This window comes from Grammomys surdaster, unplaced genomic scaffold (genome assembly GCF_004785775.1).
Source record: "Grammomys surdaster isolate TR1022 unplaced genomic scaffold, NIH_TR_1.0 170, whole genome shotgun sequence".
In the NCBI taxonomy this organism is placed as follows: Eukaryota; Metazoa; Chordata; class Mammalia; order Rodentia; family Muridae; genus Grammomys; species Grammomys surdaster.
In genome coordinates this window covers 6205313-6229865 of record NW_021604618.1, presented here as the reverse complement: position 1 = coordinate 6229865, position 24553 = coordinate 6205313, and the positions used below count along the sequence as shown (strand labels likewise).

The window sequence follows — 24553 nt, the reverse complement described above, 5'->3', positions numbered from 1 at the left end:
AGTTTCTTCAAACTGTTAGCAAAGTCTGCCCAAACAAATATCCCCCCGAAATATAAAGACGCGTTGCCATCCTTCTTTTATTAATTATGTGGGTTTCTAGTTTCCTTGAGTCATTTGTATGGCATGCAAGACTGTCCAGGGTGTGGCCTGGACAGTACTGTGGAAGACTTTGACAAGATCAGCTCAGCCTTTCTGAGGATACCACTTGATTTCAGTTCATACTGCCATTGGGGATCGCTCCTTTGGTAGACATTCGTGAAGGGTATCCGTACGTGCCATGCGGTATATGGAGATGGAGTACAGCTACAGTGTAATCACGGCACCTCTTGTGGTAAAGCGCATGCCACCATTGAGGTGTTCGTATACCATTCTCCGTGCAAGGCCTGCTCAGTTACTCACCCACTAAGTAGCAGGTGGAGATTTGGGCCCAGGTTGTTTTAGCACTAAGACGACTCAGCCATTCACTCTCCTTTTTTTTCCAAGCAGAGAGTAAGAAAGAACCTGTTTCAGTCCCCATTGTAGATGAAAGATGGCATTTATATCTCCCTTCGTTCCAAGAGCTCTGTTTCTGTTACAGACAGGCATGTCAGAAGTGCTCAGCCAGCAAAGCCAGGCCCTGAGGAGGAATCATGACAAATAACAGCAGAAGTGGTGTTGAGGACGGCCTGGTAGTAGTAGCTACTGGACCACTGGTGTCTATTGAGCACTCACACTGTTTGCCAGTCACTGTGCTGTTCTTAACAAATACGTCAGAGCATTTTACTGAAAAAGAAGGCTTAGGGGTTTTAAGTAACTTGCCAGGATGGAAAGCTAGTGAATAGAGAAGCCAGGATCCAAACTCAAGGCTGGGCATCAGAGCATCATCTGTAACCCCTCTTCAGGGATACAGGCTTCATGCCCCAAGTAGGAAAATGTCCCAGTAGAGGTTGTCTTCAGTCTTGCTCCATGCTTTGAGAACCAAAATTTGAGTTAGACATCTCAATAAATGCCCCCTGGTTGTATATTTAAGTAAGTACAAAGAACTTTCTAGAATCTTTATAGGAAAGAATGAAGCAATGTGGATTGTGTCTTAAGGTTCCCGTTTCTGAGGATCTTGCCCAAAGGAGGCTGCTCTACCTGGGCCCCTTTCTTAGAGGTTGTTGGCCACCTTCTAGAACAGTGTGTGAGATCTAAAGGCAATTGCATGTCACCAAAGGGTCCAGCCTAAGCTACAGTAGGTGCTATCTGCACAGCCTTTCTCCACTTCTCAGTAAGCTCAATGGTTTTTAGTCTTTTTAAAAAAAAAATCTCATCATAGGCGTGCTACCAGAGTGCCATTAGCAGAACGGGAAAGAACCTTTCGCCAAGTGAAGCAATTTCCTTGTTCTGTAATTAAAGCAATTTGGGAGCTGAATGTATTGATGAGCAAACTTACTGAAGTGAGGCAGAAGTGGTTTGCAGGGAGCAGGAGTGTCAGAGGGAAATCAGAGGGTCTCTACAGTGTGCCCTGTGAGTCCCCATCATAAGCCTGCTGTCCCAAGTGGGTCAGGTCTGTATTGTCTCTGTATTTCTGTGTTAGAGGCAGCAAAACAGGGGTGTTGGGGTGCTGAGAAGCAAGCAGTTTTCTCCCTCCCGATAAAAGCCAGCCCACCAGCCTGCCAGCCAGTGGCTGGGCACTCCGCTCACCTTCGCTCTCCTGACCTTGCCTTGTTGGAGGGTGTTTGTTTTTGTCTGCTTTCCCCTGCTCTGGTTCCAATCTTTAGGAAAGTTTCCCAGCAAGCTGGCTCAGTATTTTGGGCATTTCTACTCTTGGCTTATCCTATCAGCACTGCAAAAGTTCCCCAAGGGACAAGGATCCAGGTTGACTCTTATTCTTGTGCACCCAAGCCCTTGAGCATAGCAATGCCTTCCATGTGAGTTCCCCAGCTCCATCCCCTCTTCACTCATAAGTGACCAGAATTTTCTAAGTCTAAAATGTGTTTTTCAAGCTCCACTGAGACTCAAGGTCAATATTCTGGTCATTTGACATTTGCTATATTCTTGATTCTAACAAACCCCATAGATTTGGGGTAAGTTAAGGCAACAAAGCCTTGACCTTTTCTATAGCTTCCCTAAGCAGAGGGGATTCTCACCTTCAGCTGTGTGTTGCCATGGTCCACAGGCACCAGCAAGAACCCCTCAGGCCAACTGTGGCCAGTCTTTTAGTCTTTTCCTAGGAAAAGCCCCAGCATTCTCTTTCACCCATGCCTCTCCTGACACCCTCACAGAGACATACATGCAGGCAAGACACCAATGCACATAAAATTCTAAAAATATAATAATAAATAAATTATTTTTTTAAAGACTCATAATGGGAAGTTCTTCTGAACCAAAGGCATCGGGAAGGTTTGCCATGTCTCCTTCTACTCTGCCGGAATCTTTCTAGATTAACAAGAGTGAGCAGCTTGTTTATCTGCCTTCACACACGATGCTTCAGGACAGCTGGGGTTAGGTTTGTCCTGTTGAGCTCACAGGGGAAATCAGTAATCATGACTGACGATATGTACTCCTCCTCTAAAGCCCATGAAGAATGCAGTTATCTATCTCCTGCATGTGTGTGTTCAATTAGTGCAGTTGGATGGACATAGATACTATCACAGGAGGGGCCTTGCCGGGATGAAGAAGGGCCTTACAAACTCCAGACATGCAAGTGCTTGTCAGTTGGCATGAACCTGTTTGTTCCTGCCTGTGCGTCCCTCACCCTAATCCTCGGTGTAGACCTTATGTGGGTGTGATTGGCAGTGTCTCCCTGGTGTGCTGGGTAAAAATATCACCAGAAAGAATACTTGGTGTGTGAAAACAACAGAATTAAGCTAGAGACGCTTGACTTTTGGTCAGGAGTAATTCCTCGTTTGTCTGACTCGGAGATTCTTAAATGGGAGAGAAAGCTCATCGGGAGTCCAGAAAATTAAATCCTTATTAGAGAGGGGAACATTCATTCACGAATTCTTGAGTGGTGCTAATAGTGCTTATTATAGCTGATGCTGTGTGTGGTAAGAGTCAGGGCTGGTGGTTGATCATAAACCCATAATTTACGGCTTATTATTATGGATTGGCTTTGCAGATATTATAGTGTTACCTGTGTGTGTGTGTGTGTGTGTGTGTGTGTGTGTAAGGCTGATCTTGGTGCTTAGACGTGAGGAGGACAGACTGTAACTGTGACTGAGATGAGACTCCAGCCCTTGAGAAGCTCAGTGTCTTTTGGCAGGAAGCTCTCAGCATCAGGAACTCCACAAGGAGAGCAGGCTGAGCCTTGAAGTATAGTCACAGGGCATCAAAGCGGAGGCTGGAGCACAAGATGCTTATTTCTAAATATTTCCAAATGTCAGAGGAAATGTAGCTCGCTGACCATTTGAGTCCTGGGATTGACTGGGGTGTGGGCAGGGAGGCTGAGCTGGGAAGGATATACCAGTCTAAGAGAGCAATAGCCCTCTTTTTAGGGACTTAGACAGCAAAATACCTCGAGAGTCCTATCATCGTAAGACCAGCCTCACTCCCAGCTCTTCTCCAGCATGATTGGACTTTACTTCTGGCTCAGGGTCTTAACGTCTGGAGTTCCACCATTGACAGGGGCTCTGGTCATTTAAAGGCCCATCTCAGGAGATAATCTACCAGCAGTCCACTCCCATGGCCACTGAGAGAACTCAGGTCTTGTGAGTTGCTGGAATGAAGTCGTCAGCTCCTCTTGGACTGGCTGTTGACTGGAGGTCCTGTTTCAATAAATGACAGCGACAGCATATCTTCACAGAAGATGCACTCGCTATAGAATTACTATACTGGTTCTAGGCCTGGGGCTGGGAAATCCAAATTGAGTATGAAGCATCTTCTGGAAGCAAGACATTCACAAAACAAGCAAAAACACTAAAAAATGGAGTTGGAGGATATGGTAGCAAAAGGTTACATGAGTCAATCTGAATATACCCCTCATGGACAACATTGGAACAACTTGAGCAATAGAATAAATAGTATCTTTGTCTCATGATGCTATAACAAAATGCCCATGAGTGGATAATGGTAAAGAGCAGAAATGTATTCTCCAGAGACTGGAAGTCTGAGATCAAGGGGCCATAGATTGATGTCTAATGAGGACTGAGCCATGCTTCCAAGACAATAATTCATCTCTTCCTCTAGAGCTGAAGAATGCTGGGTCCTCAAGTGGCAGTAGAGCATGCTCACCAACAGTCCATAAGACAACTTTTTCAAGGGCCTTATCCATACCACAGAAGAGCACTTATGACCTAATCACCTCTTAATGGTCCTACCTTTAAATACTGTCACATTGATGGCAAGTCACACCTGAATTTGCTGGGGACAAAATTAAAGCTTAGTGTTAGGGATGTGGCTCGACTGGTAGAGCACTTGCCTCACAAATATTACTAGATTGTTGCTCATAGACTAGAATAAAATGCATGAGTACATCTAATGCAAGTAACAAGAGGACCTAAGGGAATGAATGAATGAATGAATGAATGAGAGAAGTGGCAAATACATATTCCTGGCAGAAAATTTCCAGTGAATGAAAAACAGAAGCAAATGAATGAAGGAAATTGAAAACAATATTACTATGGGAACAAACATAGTAATAACTGCAGGTAAGATCCTTGGCGAATGCTAAAATTAGTGGGGGAACGCTGAATCAAAATCAGGATATTTGCATATTAAAGGCTTTCCCTCAAGATAATTAGTAACTACTGAGGGGAAATGAAAATGAGTTCCAGGCCAGCCTGCGTTACAGAGACAGACACACTCCCAAGTCAGTATTGTTGTGCTTTATTAAGGCATAGTGTGTTTAAAATTGCAGATATCTGCTAATGTCTGGACTATTTATGGTAAGCTACACTAAAAAAAAAGCTGAACAAAACAAATATTGGAGCTAATGGTCACCTATGGGGGAGGTGGGGCTGGAAAGAAGACAGAGAAACAGCTTATTTTTCTTGCCTTTTCAGCTTTGAAAAGTGCATGTAGAGCCTATGCAGAAAATAAAATCTTAACCAAAATAACTAGCTGGGGTAGGTCTGAGGTTCCCAGTGTCCCTTGTCTGTCCTGTAATGATTACTCCCATGTACCAGTGACTGGACATCTTTTGACTCCCTGACTGTGCTTAGTAAATGTTTAATGAGTGAAGAAATGGGCTCTGTGCTGGCTGGCGCTCCACAGAGTTCATTCTCCTATCATCTTGATCCTTGTGGATCTGTGTCCCTCTTCCTGCAAAGACCAGCTTGGACCCTCAGTCAGCAACAGAAAGGCTTTGATTTCTCACTTGCTTGGTTTATGCAGCCTTTTACTGTTTAAAATGTGTGGCTGAACTCCAGCCTGTCTTGGTAGGCTGGAAGGCTTTCAACAGGGATACATGGGTTCTAAAGTGGCCCCAGGGAAACTTCGTTCTTATTTCCCCTTTAAGAATCAAGCAGATAATACTGAGTCCCTCATAGCCCCAGCCCCTGTAGTTATTCATCTATTATGGAACAGTTGGGTCCTGTGACCTGCTGCCCAGGAGAGCCCTGGTGTTGGAATGAAGCCTGAAGTGAAGAGCTTTGTCTTAGAGAACATTAAAATGCCCCACCGCTCCACCAAGCCTTTATGTCAAGAGGCATAAACATGAGACATCCAAAAAGAAGACAGGATTGCTCGGGCAGACAGTACTGCTCAGCCTCCCGGGGAGATCATGGTGGCGGAGAGCAGACAGATGTATTAGTCATTCAAGGGCTTCATGGCTGATATTGAGACCAAGTTTGCTGTTTCCTGTAGGAACATTTTAGTAGCTTGCTTCTGAGACAACAAAAGAAGCAAAAATCAGCCAGGCATCATGGTGAATATCTGTAATCCCAGTGCCCAGGAGGCAAAGACAAGAGGATTAGGAGTGTAAAGCCAGCCTGGGCTACATAGATGGACTCTGTCTCAAAACAGGGTAAGGGAGCAAAAGCCAGGGGAGAAGAGTTGCATTTGATCTCTCCTTGATTTCTTTATGTGTCTCTCTCTCTCTCTCTCTCTCTCTCTCTCTCTCTCTCTCTCTCTCTCTCTCTCTCTCTTTACACTAGTAGTTATATCTTCTGGCCATAATTGCTAATGTTCTGCATGACTAGACTACATGTTCAGAATTAGCTCATATGTGGGATAATCATATTCTGAGTTATGTGAGTCTAAAAAGTCATCACCATAACTATGCTCCTTCAACAGTGGAGCAGAAAAGCAACCAGAGGCGATTTTCAAGTGAATGGGTATGATGCTGTGTCAATCAAACTTTATTATAAAAACAAAACAACAAAAACAAGCATTAGGTCAGCCTTTAGCCATCCCTGGATAGAGCACAGGTGCTGGAAGGTATTCAGGCTGTAGACTAGAGGGAAAGATTTTAGAGACCTCTCTTGATCAGTGTCTGGAATGTGGGTTGGTTCTCCTAGGCCATAGAACAGGGAACGTGCCGGGAACTTAATTTCTGCTGGAAAAGAACTTTACAGATAAGGCGAGGAAAATGTGGAGACAGTGTAGAGAAGAACAAGACAAGAAGTTGAGGTAGCCAACAGTGGTCACTTGGAAGCAGAATGAGGAAGATGTGGCCCTGGGTTGAACATAACTGAAAGCCCTCACTCAGTCTAACACCAGAGCCTCCATCTGCAAGAACTGGCTGGACATGCCCTTGGAGGATCCGTGGTGGGACCAGAGGGAATTTGTTCTCTCTGTACCTACTAATGAGATTTTATTTGCATTGACTTTTAGACAGATTTTTCTTTCCCAAGCTTATTGGGTGAGCCTTTTCCCTGCAGTATTATCTGTGGGTGATTATGCCATACTCCCCAACTGATCAAAGTACCCTGCTCTCAAATCCTGCTGGAGTTAGCATATTCTGCCCTGGCCGCTGTCACAGAAGGCTCAATAAACCATTGCATTGTAACTCAGCAAGCCTTATTACTGGACCAGAAACCAACTGACCATTGAGTTTAAAGAATGACTGCTAAGCATTTAATTTTACAGCTTCTACCAAACACTCCAGGTAAATAGATACAGTAAGCAATAGAAATAGTAATTCTGCACAGTCCTTACTCAGCAAATTCTGGGAGGCACGGATATTCATTTAAGTTGCTTGCAGGAGCAGCTGAGACTGTCCTGAGAGGAATCCCAGAATTGCTAAAGCTCTACCTTGTGCAGAAGAGGGGACTCTTCCCTCCAAGCTTTGACTCTAGTGGGTCAATTCATCTCAAGTCTACACATCTATGCTGTCTTCTCTGATGTTTGCTATTGCTTTGTTTAACACCATTCTGTGGTCTGCAGTGGGAATGGTGGGAAGGAACTCTGGCCACCATGCCCACAGCACTCGTCCCTTGATGTTTTTTTAAGTGATAACATAATTGAGCAGAGTTCTGAAAAGGCCACCCAGGCCCTAACTTCCAATTACCCTCATCATGAAGTCTTGGAAGCAATCTGAATTCCCATTAAAAAAAGAAAAGTCTGCTTCCACCTTAAATAGCCAATTAAATGCCTTCCCCTCTAGCCAGTTCTGAAACTGCCCTGGGCCCCGCTTCTTGACTGAGAGGCCATTAGTCAGCTACTTCCCTAGGTTGTCTCTAGGTTATTGCTCCTCACAGATGACTAGATCCGAGGCCTCAGAGTCTTAGCAGGATACCTCAAGTCTTCACTATCCTCAGGAGCTGTCCTTGGAATGAGCAGGTTAGAAATTGATGGGAAAAAGAGCTTTGTCTGAGGTGATGGCTTAGTTGGTAAAGTGAATCTGGTCTCCAGAACCCATATCTAAAAGAAGCTAGAGGCGGCCAGCTTTACACTGTTGACCAGGTGAGGTGGAGGGACTGCTCTCCCAAGTGCTACAGCAGGTGAGGGGCCAGGCTAGTTCTCCAATTCTGATGACCTTAGAGCCAGCTCTCCTGGCTGCCACTGGTGGCAAGGGGCAAGAGGAGGGAGACCTTTCTCCCTCACCTATGTTGCTGCATGGTCAGTGGGCCCTGCGCCTCACCTGGGCAGCAGGTTAGAGCTAACTGGCCCTTGTATCAGGGTTTGCTGGTGATCAGGCCCCAGGGACAGGAGAGCAGGAGAGCTGATAGGCTGACCAGCTCAGATTCCTCTCAGGCCCAGATCCAGGGCTTTGAATTGGCCCACCCTAATATCTACCCCATTGATGAACTGCTGGAGTACATGAAAGGGCTGGTCCTACAGATCCAAAATTACAGGATCTCCATGACACAGGGCAACAACAGTGTATCTGAGAGGAGTCCCAGTGAAGTTCCAGTATCATAGAGTAGCAGAAACCAGAGGCCTTGTACCAGACCAACAAGCCATTGCCCTGAGCATTTGCAAGCAAAGAAGAGTAGAGAAAGGGGTTTACTGTGAGACACACCATGGCATGCTACAACTTCCATGATTTCTTTTTCTTTGTTGAGGAGGAGTTTGTAAGGGTGGAGGTCAGGTTTAAGGGGAAGGGGAGATGAGTGGGGTTGGGGTACATGATGTAAAATTCACGAAGAACCAATAAAAAGGGGGTTTTGTTTTGTTTGTTCGTTTGTTTTTAAAAGCTAGAGTTAGTGTACGTTTGCAATCCCAGAGCTTCAGAGGCAGAGACAAAGGCAGATCCCTGGGCTTGTTCACCAGGCAGCCTACCCTACCAGGACCCTGGCCATCCAGTGAAAGACCCTTTCTCAAAAGTGTAAGGTGGCCAGAGCTGAGGAACAGCCAGGAACAACAGGTTGTCCTCTGGCCTCTTCATTTGTGTACACACACACACACACACACACACACACACACACACCATAAAAAAGAAGTTGGGGAAGGATACCCATTGCCAATTTCTCTGGAGTTCCTGGTTTGAGTGAAGGAAACCTGCCCCCATTTTCCCAGCGGTAGGAACAGGTTATGGGGGTGGGGCCAGGTAGCACTGGAAACTCCTTTACTATGAGAATGACTGAAATTCCAGGGATATGTCTACCAATGTACGACTCCCATCTGGGACTTGCTTCTTTGCTATCATCTCCCTGTCCCTCTATCCTCTTCCTCTTCTTCTTCCTCTCCCTCCTCCTCCTCTTCATCCTCCTGCCCCTCACTCACACTGTGAGTATAAACTTAGAGCCTGTTCTCCTAGCTCTCCAGGCCCCTTCAGTAGTCTTTAAAGCCATTTGGTAGCTGGTCTTTCCCCGACCCCAACTTCCCTTTGGGTGGGGTCCTAGCTGTTACTGGTTGTGGTCTGATGCTCTGCAGCCCCAATATTCCCATCACCCCCTCCCTTTCAGTTAATTTTAGCAACCTAAGTTGCCATGGTAATGGTTCAGTGGGGTTTTCATGGCACCCTTTTGATTAAGTCATTTACTGGTCTGCCCTTTAGATAGGCTTTTCCAATCCATGTCTAAATTGGGACAGATGTGCTTGGAATAGGGATCCACAGAGGTGATGAGCCCTTAGGATGTTTGTTTTAAACAGGAAAGTCAGGGTGAGTGAGGGGATGCCCTTGCTTTACTGTCACCAAGACAGTGCCTTGAGACTAGTGGCCTTGAGAGAACATGGGTGCAGAGGCCATAGTAGGAGTGCTGGAAATGGCCACCTCCAGGCTTTAGTCACCCCTGGATGGGGCTCTTACGGGTTCACTCGGCTCAATTAAAAAAGAATAATAGACTAAATGTTTATATTAATTCTGGTGGCCGCAGGCTCTGAATCCCAGTTTTACAGTGTGTTTTTCGAAGGGTGGAGTTAGTGGCCCTTAGTCATCCGTCTAGTGCCTGGCAAACAGGACAGGATGCTAACCTTGCCTCTAAACCCCCCAGACCTGGACTAACTACTGGGCAGCCTGATCCTTTTAAGTAGATGCACCTGTGCTTACATTCTGTACTCTGATCCTCACATTCCCTGAGATTAGATGCAGGGAAACTGAACATTGGACTAGGGCAGGTTCTGCTGGGGACTCAGAAGAAGTGGGATTTGGGGCATTTGGAGACATGAGTTAGAAGAGGATGAGGGAGCAGGGGAGATAGAGAGAGAAAGAATGAATAAATAGGCCTCGTGGGAAAACACAGCTCAGACCCTGCTGCAGCCAACCCAGGAAAGCAGCTTGTTCTGGCCTGCTCTAGGACAGCCATGGAGGCAAACTGCTGTCTCTGAAACAATCCAGGAAGCCAATGAATCCCAGTAACAATGGGCCCCAATCAGCAAGGGCATGATTAGCGACTGCCTGCCTCCTCACTTGGGTCTCTGCTTCCAATTAAGAAACGAGTAGTAGAAGGCAGACTTGCTCCTTTACTGATTACACAAGACTCCTCATGGCAGTGAGAGCCTCAGCCTCTCTGCACCAGCAGCCACCACTCAGTTCACACACACACACGAACACACACACACCAAGAAGCTGTGCCTTGCCCCTGTAGGCAGTCTCTGCCCTCAGCTTGCCTCAGTCTCTGCCGGACCACATGGACAGTGACCTACTCCCTTGCTATTCTCATATAGACAGTGTTCATTTCTTTGACTCTGGGTGAACTCAGTGCTCTGAAGGAAGGTGCTTCCTGCGTAGTGCGATGCTCATCCCCCACCCCACCCACACACACACCTAAAGCCCTGGCCTCCTGCATGTTGATAGATGCTGATATAAAAACAGCAGGAAGATGACATGGAAAGAAGACATGGAAAGGATCCACTTAATTCCAACAGAGGAGACAGTGGAGAGGTTCTCAAACACAGGGGCACCAGGAGGATGGCAGAATGGGCCAGGTCCAGTGGAGAAGCAGCATGGGGGTCCCACAGAGAAGAGGGGCCCCTGTGCTGGCTCCTAGGCTGGCTCCTCTACTCAGTATGTCTCCTCCCTGTGTGGTACAGATCCCCAGGCTGCCGCAGCCAGCTTCCCCTTGGCTTAGTCTAGTGGAAGCATCGGGAAAGTTGGAGGGGAGAAGCACCAAAAGGTCAGAATGCGGCACTTGGTGATACTTCTTTCCCCATTAAGCACTCAGCCAGGCACCTGCTAGGTCTCTCAGATCCTGGGACTTTCTAGGAACTGTATTCTCAGCCCTTCAAGCGTAGGCTGGTACCAGCTTCCTGCTGTTTCTCTATGAAACTACTTTTCTAGCCCAAGCGGTTGTGGGACGCAGGGTTTGCAGGGCCGAGCACTAGACAAGTCATAAATGTCTGAAGGACCTTGACTGCTGTGTCTGTGGCTAATTCAAACAGCCATGTTCGAAAGCACTAGACAAACACTTGGGACCTGAGTACCACAATAACAAGCTGGGGTTCTACCCTTGAGAGGTAGAAAGTTCTGGAAAAGTTGGGGAGGCAGCAGAGCCAGGCCCAGGCTACAGGTCCTTGTGTCAGCTTAGCATCTTAGTCACATAGGAAGGAAACCACATTGCCTTCACACTCCTGACTTATATATAAGTGGTCCCAGGTAGATGTCATTGCCCCAACCAAACATGTAAGAGGACTATTCAGAGGAATGGGACTCTGTTCTGATATACAGACACCTACTGTCTTCTCTGTAACTCTGAGCTGATTCAACCATGAACAATTTTTCATTGTCTCATTGTCTGATTCCCCCCGCCCCACCCCATTGAACCTAGGGCTTCACATGCCAGATGAGGTCTCTACATCTGAACTGCCCAGCCCCAGTTTTGCCTGCTCTGAAACAACACCCTTGGTAGGTTTGATTAGTAAAACCTGTCAAGGAACCCAAATTTCCCGGATGTGGGTCTCATGGACCTGGGCTCCACTTTCAGCTCCATTACTTCTGGGCCTTGTGACCTGGGACGAGCTTCTTGCCTGTGAATCTAAGTGAAGAGTCACTGAGAAGCACATTCTATCAGAGGTGCCCAGCTATAGCCACCATTAGGGCCCTCTGCCACCCTCCCCCAGGAAGTCGTTATTGAGGCTTAGATGTTGTACAGGGATGAGCAAGCAAGGGTACACTCTGCCCTGGTAGGGTTACATTCCAGTAGAAAATAGGGATATTGATAGTGATATCAATTGATATCCACAATTGATAGTGGATAACAATGAGTAGAGACAATGGTGCCTGGGAATTTACCCACCTACCCATCCTAGGGAGTAAGGCTGAAAATGGATGCTGCACAGACACTTAGTGTCTTGAAAACACCACAGGGAACCCAGCAGGTCTGTAGCAGCATGAGTCAGTAAGAGGCAACACTGAAGGTCAGAGTGACCACAGGGACAATAACTGTCCAGCCTGGAGGCCAAGTGAGGCCCCCTGCTTTGTGCTGAGCATGTGGGAAGCCACTGAGGGTTGTGAGCTGAGGACTGACCCGAGCAAGTGAATCTGTGTCTTAAAGGAACATCCTGTAACCATCTGGAAAGGAGGTTAGAGTGCTGAAGTCGGGAGCAACGTGTAGGTGACAGTGGCTGGAGAAGGAGACTCTGAAACAGGGCTCCAGTGTTGAGACAGCAGGACCCATGATGCAGGATCCTGATTGGTTTGGGGTTCCTTGTCAAACACCTGCTGTCCCTGGGACAAGAACAAAATAAACAGCCCTGCCCCACGGCGCCCAGGGGCCCTGGGTCAACGTGCTCATATCAGGAATCTCAAGAAGCAGTGAATTTGCTCATGGCTAATAAAACTCCTCCCTGGGGGCCCTGGGTGGAATGCTTCCGTCACTAGCCCATTCCCTGAATTATTCAGATAGTTTTCTGCACTCCGAGCTGCCAGTGTGCGCACTCAGCATTTCCCTGGGTAATAAGGTTTTGCAGGCAGAAGTGGCTCTGATGAACTGATTACGGGAGGAGCTATGAGCAGCTCTCGATGTGGTAAATGCACAAGAGCAGCCTTGGACTCCCTGAGAATTTAAACAGAATCAGTTCCTGCTGCTCAGTCTTGTTGAGTGTGGGAGGCACTGGGTGGCATCGCTCATTCCTCCAAGGATTAGGTGCACAGCTGTGGGTTACTTGGCAGGTTCCTATCCGTAACAGTGACACTAAACTTCAGCTGCTGTGGCCAGGGAGCTGGGACTTGCTGCCACTGCAGGAAGAGAACAGGGCCGAGACAGTCCATACCAGCTTACGTCCTTCTAGCTTGGAACTGATGCCACAAGACTTTCTCCAGCCTATGTTCAAAGGCCAAGGATGTCCCCACCTGGTTGATTGAAAGACAGCCTCTAGAATGATGGGAAAATAGTCTCTTGAAAGATGATGTACGTTCTATCTATAGCCACATAGTAGTGGGGCTCATGAAATCTCCTCAGCCTTGTGGCACCATCACAAGGAACCTAGTAAAGGCTCTGGAAGTCCTGAAATCACAGCTATTAGTAAGGGCAGGTGTGGCAAGTGCTTACTATGTCGGTCATCATTCCTAATTTTATACTCAAGGTAGAGTTGAGTAGCTGACTAACACTGGGTAGTTTATCAAGCATACAATATTTACTCTCTCATTCCTGACAAAGTTTGCCAACCTGGTCTACACCACTGTAAACTAAACTTTCATCTAGTGGAGCTCTGACTGGTTGGCAGAAGGAAGGAAGCATTTTGTCTGTGGCTAACATTGTTCTTTTGCTTTATCCTTAATAATTAACATGGCTTTTTATGATGAGAATCGAGTGCAATTTAGAAGCTGTAGGCATTAAGGTAGATATTCTACGTCCATCAAACAGAGTCAGGTGGCCAGGCCTGCGTGGTATGTTGGTTTGCAGCACAGGGCCAGGGTAATTTGATAGCAAAGGATAAGCCGGTGCCGCAGTGGTGCCGGGGAAGCTGGCTGTCAGCGTGGATTGATAAAAAGCACCTTGACCTTTATCTTGTTCCATAAACAGGAATTAACTAGCAGTACATCATCGATGTAAATGGAGGCACTAAAGCTCTATCTTTCCTTCTGGGTAAAAATTTAGGAGAGGGTTCCTTGGATAGTATAGAGCAAGCACAAACCATTAAGAAGGAATTGCTGCAGAGGGCTTTATTAAATTCAGAAAGAAGAAGAAAGACACATTTCTCTCGAAAAAGACACTGTAAAGGAAATGAAAAATGAAACCACAGCTTGGAAGAGAATTTGTGAAACACAATGGGATAAACATCTGTGTCCCAGAACATCTGAAATACTCTTACTCGATAGTACTAAGCCAGCCGTCAGTTTTACTATGTTTGACTTTACTTCTTGTATGTGTTTCCATGCTCACGCTGCCACCTGGTTGTGGAGGTCAGAGGCTTATGGGAGCCAAGTGTCTCATTATTGTACCATGTGGGTCCCAGGAATTGAACTCTGGTTTTGAGGCTGGGTGGCAAGCCCTTTACCAGGTGAGCCATCTCACAAAAGAATAGCATAGGAAGGAATGGAAGGCTCCAGATCGTGATTGTGGGGATAGTTGTGTTCACTTTGCCAAACTCATCTATCTGCCTTACATTTTAAAGAGGAAATTTTATTGTGCATAAATGACACCTTAATAAAGTTGATTTGTTAAAGTATTCAGTCCGAAGAAATAAAAGGCATACAAGAGTTGATTCCCTGCCATGCGCGTGCATGCACACGCACATGCATCACACACACACACATACACACAAAGTAGGAATATTGAGTAGTCAGTTTGAGGCATACCAAATACTCCAGAAACAGGAAATTCAGCACTCAGGAAGTCAGGCCTTGGGGATTAGGAGCCATCTTTAAACAATGTGCCCTTGGTTTGAGGTGTCCCTGGAAAGTGGGCAGTGAGGTTTGAGCCCTGAGGTCCTTCATTTCTGTGAGGATATGAAGAGCTCCACATAGAAACTCCCTGCATCTCCATCTCCTCATCTTCCAGAGCTGTGTGGAACATTCTCTGATTTAGCCCATTTCACACTGTTCTACTGAAATAAAATATCTGAAATTTCGTTGCTTTATAAAAGAAAAAAAAGGTTGTTCTGTTCAAAGTTCTAGAGAGTCAAGAGCCTGTGTTTATTGGGGACTTTCTAAGTGGGTGCAAGATGCTACACATTGTGAGACAAGGTGGGAAGGAGGGAAGGATTGAGGGAGGGAAGAGAGAGAGATTGCATCCTGAGTCTCTTTGTCAGGAGGTGTGTGGGTATGGGTATGCATGTGCAATCTTCGTTGTCATTTCTCGGGTGCTGTCTACCCCTTCCCCTTTGAGCCAGGGCCTCTCGGGCCTGGGGCCAGCCCAGTAAGCATGGCTAACTGGGAAGTGAGCCCCAAGAGTCCACCTGTCTCTGCTTCCCCGGGGCCAGGATTACAAATGCGTGTCATGATTTCCAACTTTTATTTAATGTGGGTTCTAGGGATTGAACTCAGATCCTCATGTGTTTGAGGCAAGCAGCTTACATGATTGTGTAGGGCTCCCTAGCCGTCTCCCTCTCCTTAGAAAGCCCCCATAATTCTGTCATGGGTTTTCCACCCTGGTGACCTTATCAAATCCCAGTCACCTCCTCAAGGCCCCACTTCTAGACACATTGTTAGAGTAACTTTGTACCCTCTTAAGACTGCAAAATGGGAGTGTAGTTCTAACTCATGAGAACTTGGAGTGAGAGACTGTAAAGCAGTATGTAAAACATAGCTGTTCTCTTTGAACTTTAGTGATCAATACATCTTCCAAATACTTCATGGCAGTGTATGTTATGTAAATTTTAAAATAGGAGTAACATTATAGAGAAACAGCATAATTTATTAAATCAAGCTGTGATGATGGACATTTACATTTTGTCTGTTATATTTACTATTACAAACAATGTTTTCATGAACGCTGATACTAAAATGTAATTTCTGGGCTGGGGCCATAGTACGATGGTAAAGTGCTTGTCTAGCATGCACAATGCTCTGGGTTTGAACCTCAGCCATGTCAAGGAAAAAATATTGCTCACTTTTACTGTGATACTGTGTCAAAAATAATTATATTTTTAACATACATTCATCTCTCGGTATCTGTGATGGATTGGTTCCATGATACCAAAATCCACAGCTGTTGGAGTTTCTTGCATAAAATGCTATAATATTTGCATAGAACTCACATACATTCTCTGTGTACTTTAAGTCACCGTTTGATTATTTATACCTAGAAGAGTGTGGGTGCTCCATAACTAGTTCTTACACTGTTTTGTTTAGGGACTAGTGACCCAAAAATGTCTACACATAGTCAGTAAGGATGAATGTATCAAATCCACCGTTTCTGAAATCCAGGGGTTTTCAGATGTGGAACCCACTTGTACATACAGAGGGCTATTGTATGTCGTTAACCTCTCCTGCTACCCCATGTTTGTACCCACTTATTCTCCCACAACCCACACCTGAATAAACGTCAGGCATGAATTTGCATGTTTTTCCAAGACCCACCCAGCAGAGTGTAAGCCCAAACACAGCCTTTGGCGGAGCCAATGGACAAAATGCCAGTATCCTGCAGGAAATCTGATTTTCATCTGTAAGAATGAAATGTATGGCAGGGAAGAAACACCAAGTCAGAGCTCTCAGCTGCTGTGGTCCCTGCAGCAGCCTGGGTGGCATGTCTGACTTAGTTGAAGGCATTTCTTCTCCCAGGACACTAGCTAGAAAGCTATCATTCATTGTTAAGTGTTCAGATGTCCGTCTTGGGGACAGAGCACCCAGGAACAGTGCAAAGCATAGCTTGCCCCTGCAGCAGCCACTGTGGGGCCTTGACTGCTTTGAGTCCAGAGATGGCCAGTAGCCGCAGATGAATTAATATGGAGCAGAAGCAGATGGGGGTAGGATCTAAGATGTTTGACGGTAGAGCAGGGAGGGCATTTGCTTGAGGAACAGCCAGGATAAATGGAAACTTCATTATCCGTGGATCACACACTTGGAACGCAGGTCGGTCGCAGACGACTCTGATGTTAGTAATTTGGCCAGCAGGCTCATTAAGCTCTTAAGAAAAGTGGGCCTAGTTAATGAATTAATGCAAGATGACATTTTACACACAGAGCAGAAACGAGCACAGGCAGCTCTGAGTTATGTGGCATCATAACTCCCTGAGTGGATGTGATCGCTGCTTCTCGGCTGCCAAAGTGGCAGTGCTGGGGAGAGCCAGCTTTCCGAGACAACAGTGAGATCCTTCAGAGAGGAAAGCCCTTGCTCTCCCCTCATTAAAGAGCTTCCTCTTGTAATTATAATGCTGCCAATGGTCACGCAGATGTCAGAGTTTCACAGTCTCTGGACACATTTATTTTCCTTGTGAAAATCTGCCCCTCCCTAGCCCACTCCCCAGCAGGGGTTCTTGACCACTTGTCAGAGATGGCTGTTGAGGATATCAAGAATGCATATGCATGAGCTGAAGGATCCTGGAGATGGACAGCAGTGATATTTGCCCAACAACCTAAATTCTCTTAGTGCTACTGAACTGTATACTTAAAATGCTGTTTGTGGTAGGCACATTTCATCATGGCCATTTTAAAGCAATATTTCTTTTTAAAGAACTAGCATTGCTGAGTGCAAACTCTTGTCTCGGGCACGATGCTCAACACTCACATGTGTATTGCCTCTTCCTGATGACCTGGGGAGGGATGCTCTTAACTTTCTCAGCCCTGCTATTTCTTAAGGCTTATGAAAGTCAAATCACTTTGCCTGGACTCAAGCACCTGGAAGTGATGGCTCCAGGACCCAGAGCTCTGTAAGCTCTCATGTCTCTGTAGGAAATAAGCCAGAGAATTTTAGCCCTGAATTCTGACCCTCCCCCTCCCTACTTACCCCCTTGGCCCCACTATGCTTTTAGTTACCTAAGCTAAGAGCTGAGTGGCAGTCATTTGACTCCAGGAAAGTCCAAGTCCCCTTCCTTTCCTTAACTGTACAGATACACATGTCCACCTCTCAAAGGGCTCGAATTTGCTTCCTTCTGTACAGTTCAGATGTGCAGGGTACAGTAGAATGACGACTGCCAGGAACCTGGAGAACCCCCTAAGCTTTGAGTCCAAGTTTGGTTATGACTAGAGAGAACAGTTAACAGAGAGAAGGGACCTGATGGGGAAGGTCTTCATTTGTCTCAGATTGGGATGATTTATTTTCCAAATCAAGAATGCAGAGATCATGCGTTCTACATCATGCAGGATGAAGAAAAATATCCAGTGACCAGGCTCCTTTTGTAACCATAGAAAGGCTAATCGACCTCTCTGAGTTAAAAACAGAAATAATAATATCACCTACTGTTTAGCATAGAGTGTGAATAAACAGATTTTGTTGTTGTGTTCTATGCATTTATTGAGTACTACTGCCTGCCAGGTCTCATCTTCCACCCTGGGACTGTAGCCATAACCAAAGCAAACACACCAGTCCTATTGAAGAAGGGAGTAAATAATTTAGTTCCATCTCTGTGCTACTTCAGGTTAAAGACTGATGGTCTGTCTGGGATCCACAGAAACCTCGTCCTGAGTCACAGATTGAAGAAGCACAGGGCTGTGGTCCCAAACTTACCTTCTGGGACTGAAACTAAAATATTTCTCCAACTGGGCACAACAGTGGGTTGATGTAGTTCTTTGGACCAACAAGGAGTCCCCAGGTTTCTGGAAGAGACTCTTCTGGTTGCCTGGACTTCCTGTGGTGGTCAGCTGTGCCCTGCTGGCTGGGAATAGGTCACCTTAGACACTGACATGTGACTTGAGAGGAAGGTATTGGTAGTCAGCAGATATGGTGACCCAGACCTTCACCCTGAGACCTGAGGAAATGCCTACATATCTAGTGAATCTTGAGGCTCAGAGCAGTGTCACATCCTAGCTTAAGTCAATCAGACTCCTTCCTCCAACCTCAGTGATCTTAGTCAGGGGACCCAACCTTGCCAGGATGCACTGTGCTCATCTTAAAAACACTGTCTTGGCTCACTTGATAGAATGCTTGCCTAGCATGCAGAAAGTCTGGGATTCCACCTCCATACTGCATACACGGGGAATAGTGACACATGCCTGTAATCCAGTACTTAATGGAGGAGAAGCAGGAGAATTAGAAATCAAAGCCATCCTAGGCCATAGTGAGTTTCAGGCCCGCTTGAAATATGTGAGACCCTAAGTGTAAAAAAAAAAAAGAAAAGCAAAACTAAAACTTCAATATTAAATACTGTGTGTATCAAATACACATGAGAATGTAGCACAGGCTACTGTTGTTCTAGATCTGTGACAGTTGCTATCTATGTCATACTTCAGAAGCCCAAAGAACATCTAGCCCATTTTGTAGGCTAGCATGTTCCAAAGAGCAAATATGCAGAAAGTAGGTTGAAGAACAGGTGGGACATGTCTTGACTCCAGAGTCAGGTGCTGTGTCTGTAAAGATGAACCCAGGGCCTGGCACAAAATAGATGCTCTGCAGATATTTGGGGTCCTGCATGTGTGTACCTGCCGCCCTAGTTTGTGCTTTACTGTTTTCAATGAAGAACTGGTTTCTGGAACCCCAAGAACTCTCTCACTCATGACCCCTGGATATTATATTTCCCACACCTAAGTTTTTAACTTTCTTGAGGTCTTATCTATAGAACATAAGATTCACTCACATTAACTGTACAATTCAATTATTTTTAGTTAACTGCCCAACATGTGTCATCATCATCATAGTCTCGTTTGAGAGCATTGTCACATGACCCAGAGAGACCCCTCATGCCCGCTTGAGTGAATCCAGGTGCTCTTTCTGTGAATTAGGCCTTCTTACATCACATAGACAGTCAACAGCATGAACATAGCCGGTCTTTGTTACTTTGTGGGTTTGTCCTTTTCTCACCCTTTATCCCTGTCCCCCTTTATCCTCCTAACACTAGATAGGAGAGAAAGAAGGATGGGACAGAGAATATGTGAGAGATCCCTGAGTCTAGTTTCTTCTTTGAGCACGACTGACTTCTAATAAACCACAACCAACACCCCTGAAAAACCAACAAATGCCCACCCCACCTCTCCGGGGCCTAGCATATATGTACCTGCTGAAAAGTACCCAGAATTCCAAACATCACACAATTTCAGAAACTATGTGCAGCTGACAAAGCCAAGCCTCTGCTAGAGCACGAGGCAAATCACAGTCAGCAGCTACGATTAGTCTGAAGCGGCCCCATATCCCACACCTGCGATTAAAATGAAAGCACATTCTTATAATTTAAAGAAATGTTTTTAAAAAAAACCAAATTTTTCAGTTATCACTACAGGCTTATTTGTGTGTGGGGGGGTACAATTCACACTCATAGGCATGTATCAGTATTTACATTTGGGTCTGGTAAGAGTTCAGTGTGTGGATATACCACATGCTGACTATCCATTCAATAGATGATAGACATTCAGAAGTCGCCCCTTCTGGTAGCTGTGAATAGTCCTGCTATGCTAATTGACAAGTCAGTTCTGGGCTTGGTTTTCAAAACCTTAGGAAAGTCCACTTGTAACATTCTCTCTTCATCTCTTTTCTCCTGGTTTTCTCAGAACCAGGCAGTGGGCAGGTGTTTGTGACCTCAGAAAACCAGCTCGTGTACTACCCCAGTATCACATACGCCATCATCGGCAGCTCTGTCATCTTCGTGCTGGTGGTGGCCCTACTGGCACTCGTCCTCCATCATCAGCGAAAACGGAACAACCTTATGACTCTTCCTGTGCACCGACTACAGCATCCTGTACTGCTCTCTCGCCTGGTGGTCCTGGACCACCCCCACCACTGCAGCGTCACCTACAATGTCAATAACGGTGTTCAGTATGTGGCTACCCAGGCCGAACAGAATGCCTCAGAAGTAGGCTCTCCACCCTCCTATTCAGAGGCCCTGCTGGACCAAAGGTGAGAGGCTGTAGAGGAGGGCATCTGACATGGGAGGGACAAGTGTGCACACACTGGGCTACTGAAGTCTCACCAAGACTTTGTACTCCGTAGCTGTAGGCAGTAACAGTGATTGACAGTTACCAGTTCATTATAGAATGTTCCATATCATCTTATCTTCTGGATACATCTATGAGGGAAGTAACTAAGGAGCTATGGTTTTAAATCACTTATCCAAGGACCTAGAGAAAGGATCCCTGCATCCACTTGGTTAAGCCACAGTGTTACAGCTATTGACCATCTCTGGGCCTTGTCTGCTCCTACAGAAAAGTATCATGAGAGGTTTGGTAAATTTGTTGACTGAGAATAAGTAAGTCTCTTACCTTGCTTGGCTTCATTTATAAGGTAAAGGGGATGGCATAGAGAACCACCAAGCTTTTATGAAGTATCTGAATGCTCATTATTTGTGAACCCCAAATATAGAAGGCCAAGCATTCTGTAGTCAAAGTGGAGGGCTTAAATCATGCCTGTTCAGGTATGAGTGTTTGAAAGAGAGAGGTGGGGAGGGAGAGAGGGAGAGATTGGAGATTGAGATCAAGGCCTCAGATATGCTAAGCACATGCTTTATCATTGTTTACGCCAGATAACCCTCTTGCAATTCCCTGCTCTTCAGCTAGCTATTGGAGTCTCCTTAGACTGTAACATTCTGTGTCCTGCCTTCAGGTCCCCTGCTCAGAGTCCCCTCTTCCCCAGAGCCCAGGACTCATCCATGTGTCACATCAAGCATTTTGTAGATGTGCCTCCAGGATGGCCAGGTTTCTCCATGTACCCTTCCAGTGACAGCTCCTGTATGACTTTGTCTTTATTTTCCCTCCTCATCAAAAGCAAACAATACTTCCAAAACATGGAGGGAGGCTGTGCTGCTTTAGGATCTCTGCAGATGAGAAAGCTGGATCTCACTCACCTAATGAGCATCCTTTGCATTTGGTCCAGCCCGCGTAGAGTAAGGATAAAACTGATGAATCTGGAGACAGAATGCCAGGGTTCCAGTTCCCCACATTGCTGCTTACTAATCTGTGATCATGGGCCTCTGATTCCTCACCAGGACAGTGGACATGGAAGTGATGCCTACTTCCATGGGTCATTGTGAGCAATAAAGGTAACAGAGCAGAGGTACACAGAGGCACACTGACTCACAGCAGTGGGCAAAGAGAGTGGAAAACAGAAGGTCTTTTCTGTTACATAATTTTGTTGCAAGCAAGGTACAGAGAAGGGGATAGGGCATTGAGAGAGTGACCTCATCCAAGGCCTCAGGAAGAGTGAGATTTAGTAAGAATCCAGAATCCCCTTCTTATCAAAGACTCAGTCACAATTCCAACCTTGACTCTTGGTCATAAGTTATTTAGCCCAGAACATGCAAGGTAATCGGAGGGTGTTGTTTATCAACCTCGTTCCTGCCTGCCTAGAGGATAGACACGGTACTGACATTGCAGTTGGACAGGAGCAGCCAGAGAACACTGGCCTTACTGTTCAGTCATGTTTCAGACCACTGGGTTTGCTGGTCTTAGAACTGCCATTGTTCTTGGCAGTAGACCTGTATTCTTCTCATAGGCATCTGCTCAGAAACAGGCTGCTGTTAAAGCTGGGTCTGCATCACCTGCCTTGTCTTGACTCTAATGTGTTTTCTCTGCTGCCTTCCTGCCTTCTCCATTACAGACCTGCATGGTATGACCTTCCTCCACCACCCTATTCATCCGACACCGAGTCTCTGAACCAAGCTGACCTGCCTCCTTACCGCTCACGATCAGGAAGCGCCTACAGTGCCAGCTCCCAGGCAGCCAGCAGCCTCCTGAGTGTGGAAGACAGCAGCCACAACCCAGAGCAGCCTGGCCCTCCAGAGGGCACTGCTGAGCCCAGAGACTCTGTGCCCAACCGGGGCACTGAAGAAGTATGAAATCCAGCAATTCCAAAGTCCATATGGGTAGATCTTCTCCGACTTGTTGAATTCTAACAGACTGTGCTCATGGGACGCTCTTTGATCTCCTTTTGAAGATGTCTTTAGTTGAAATTTTGAGGTGCTGACTGCACTTTCTCCTCAGATTTCAGGGATGTTGTCCTCTGGCCACTTAGTTAACTGGATGCATTGCTGTCTTCTCTGCACAGTTGCTGTTTGTTCCTTTGGGGCCTGTGATTAACAGACTCACGATTCAGATGACTGTGCTGTTGTTGGTCCATCCCAGTAGTCTTGTGCCTGGGCAGGCATGAGTGAAGCCATGTGTAAATAGTCTGTGGCAGGGTTCTTAGGGCCATGACAAACATTCAAGAGGTCAGAAGACATCAGGCCAGAGTCTCTACTGAGCTGCCACCTTATAAATACATTTGGAGACTTAGCTTGAAGGATTCTTACAAAAGGCCATTATTGGATGGCCACTCCAAAAAGTGTCCAGGAGAGCATCAAGTCCCACCGTGTACTCTCCTATGCATCGATCTTACTTCAGCAGAGGCCAAAGAAATATTCTGACATGAGCAACAGCTTTCAACTCTCAAAACTCTAGTTTGGTTTTGTGAAAGACTCAGAAACCTCCATCCTGGCCTTATAAATTTGCCTAAGAGTCCTCATTTATTTTGAGAGCTTTCTGGAAGTAAGATCCTCAGCATCACCCTTGAAGAAGTAGGAAACCCCTGCCATGAGTTCTTAGCTCCCAATGTGTAGGTTACCAGAGTCTGGTCCTGCCTTGGCCCCATAGTCCTTTTCCTGCCTTCTGGATTGTCCCCTTCCAAGATGACCCACCATAGCTAAGGATGAGGACCTAAATTAAGTTGGCCAAAATTCTGATCTAACCCTTTTCCTAAGAGAACAGGCCCAGCCTGACATGTTCTTCCATGCAGCTTCCTTGATAGCTCCTAAGTTCTGTGAACACCTGGGAGCCTGTTTTCCATGTGCATTTGGATGTAAGGACACAAGTTTTTTCTAACTTACATGAGAACCACATTCAATACCACCCATGAGAACTCTCAGGTCCCTGTACCACACACACACAAACCCCAGGAACAGTGCACCAAGTCAGGGTTACGTTAGAGTGAGGGTCAGGCCCAGCCAGACATCCTGGCAGTTTCTCTTGAGAGAAGTGGGCAATAGATAACTTGGAGTCAAGAGTTCCCATTGGATTTTTTTTTTTTTTAAAGTCTCTTAGAAATGCATTTGAAACAGTGTGTTTGTTTTTTCCCTTCTAGTTAAGGGACTATTTATATGTGTATAGGAAAGCTATCTCTTTGATTTTCTTGTTTCTCTTTTAATGAGGTCCAAAGAAAGATGCAAAAAAAAAAAAAATGCTGCCTTTCCCCAACCCCATCCCATAATGTCACCTCAGACTCACATACACGCCAAGTATCTACACTGGGGCATCGTGGAGTCATTATTTATTGAGTTACTGAAACATGCAGAGACAAGTCATCCATCCATTGTCTGTATGTTTGGATTACTTTTCTTCTTTCTCAATGTCTAGCCAGCCCTAGTGCATGCTACCACCATGCACCCCTGCCAACCAGGCAATCATGGGTAAACCATACTAACTAGGGACAAAACTGGAACCAGATGGTGCCACCTCAGGCAGCTGCCACCCATTCAAAGCATTTTTTCACAGCTAACGAAAGTTTCAGTAACCTGTTTGATGCTAATTAAAAGGGAGCCTGCAGGGAGCAGGGATGAAGTGGCCTTCAATGACGCTGTACTGACTTCCTTTTCAACCAAATCCAAACTAGACTGCAGGAAAGATAGCTAGCCACTTGGGGTTTTGTTTGGTTTTGGTTTTGTGTAAATAAGCCTAGATGTTTGTTTCTTTCATTTTTAAAATAGAAACTGAGTTGGGGTTTGTGTGTGTGTGTGTGTGTGTGTGTGTGTGTGTGTGTGTGTGTGTGTGTGTG

The 24553-nt window shown here is 45.9% G+C and overlaps 1 protein-coding gene across 1 annotated transcript in view; it reads left to right on the top strand.

Annotated features, from left to right (window-relative positions):
* Window positions 1-24513, top strand: part of Ldlrad3 (low density lipoprotein receptor class A domain containing 3) — a 159609-nt gene extending 135096 nt beyond the window's left edge. The window contains exons 5-6 of the mRNA XM_028767047.1: window positions 20305-20650; window positions 22346-24513. Coding sequence (XP_028622880.1) covers window positions 20305-20650; window positions 22346-22583 — 584 coding nt within the window. The 3' untranslated portion in view covers window positions 22584-24513. The remainder of the gene's footprint in view (window positions 1-20304; window positions 20651-22345) is intronic.
* The last annotated feature ends 40 nt before the right edge of the window (window positions 24514-24553 follow it).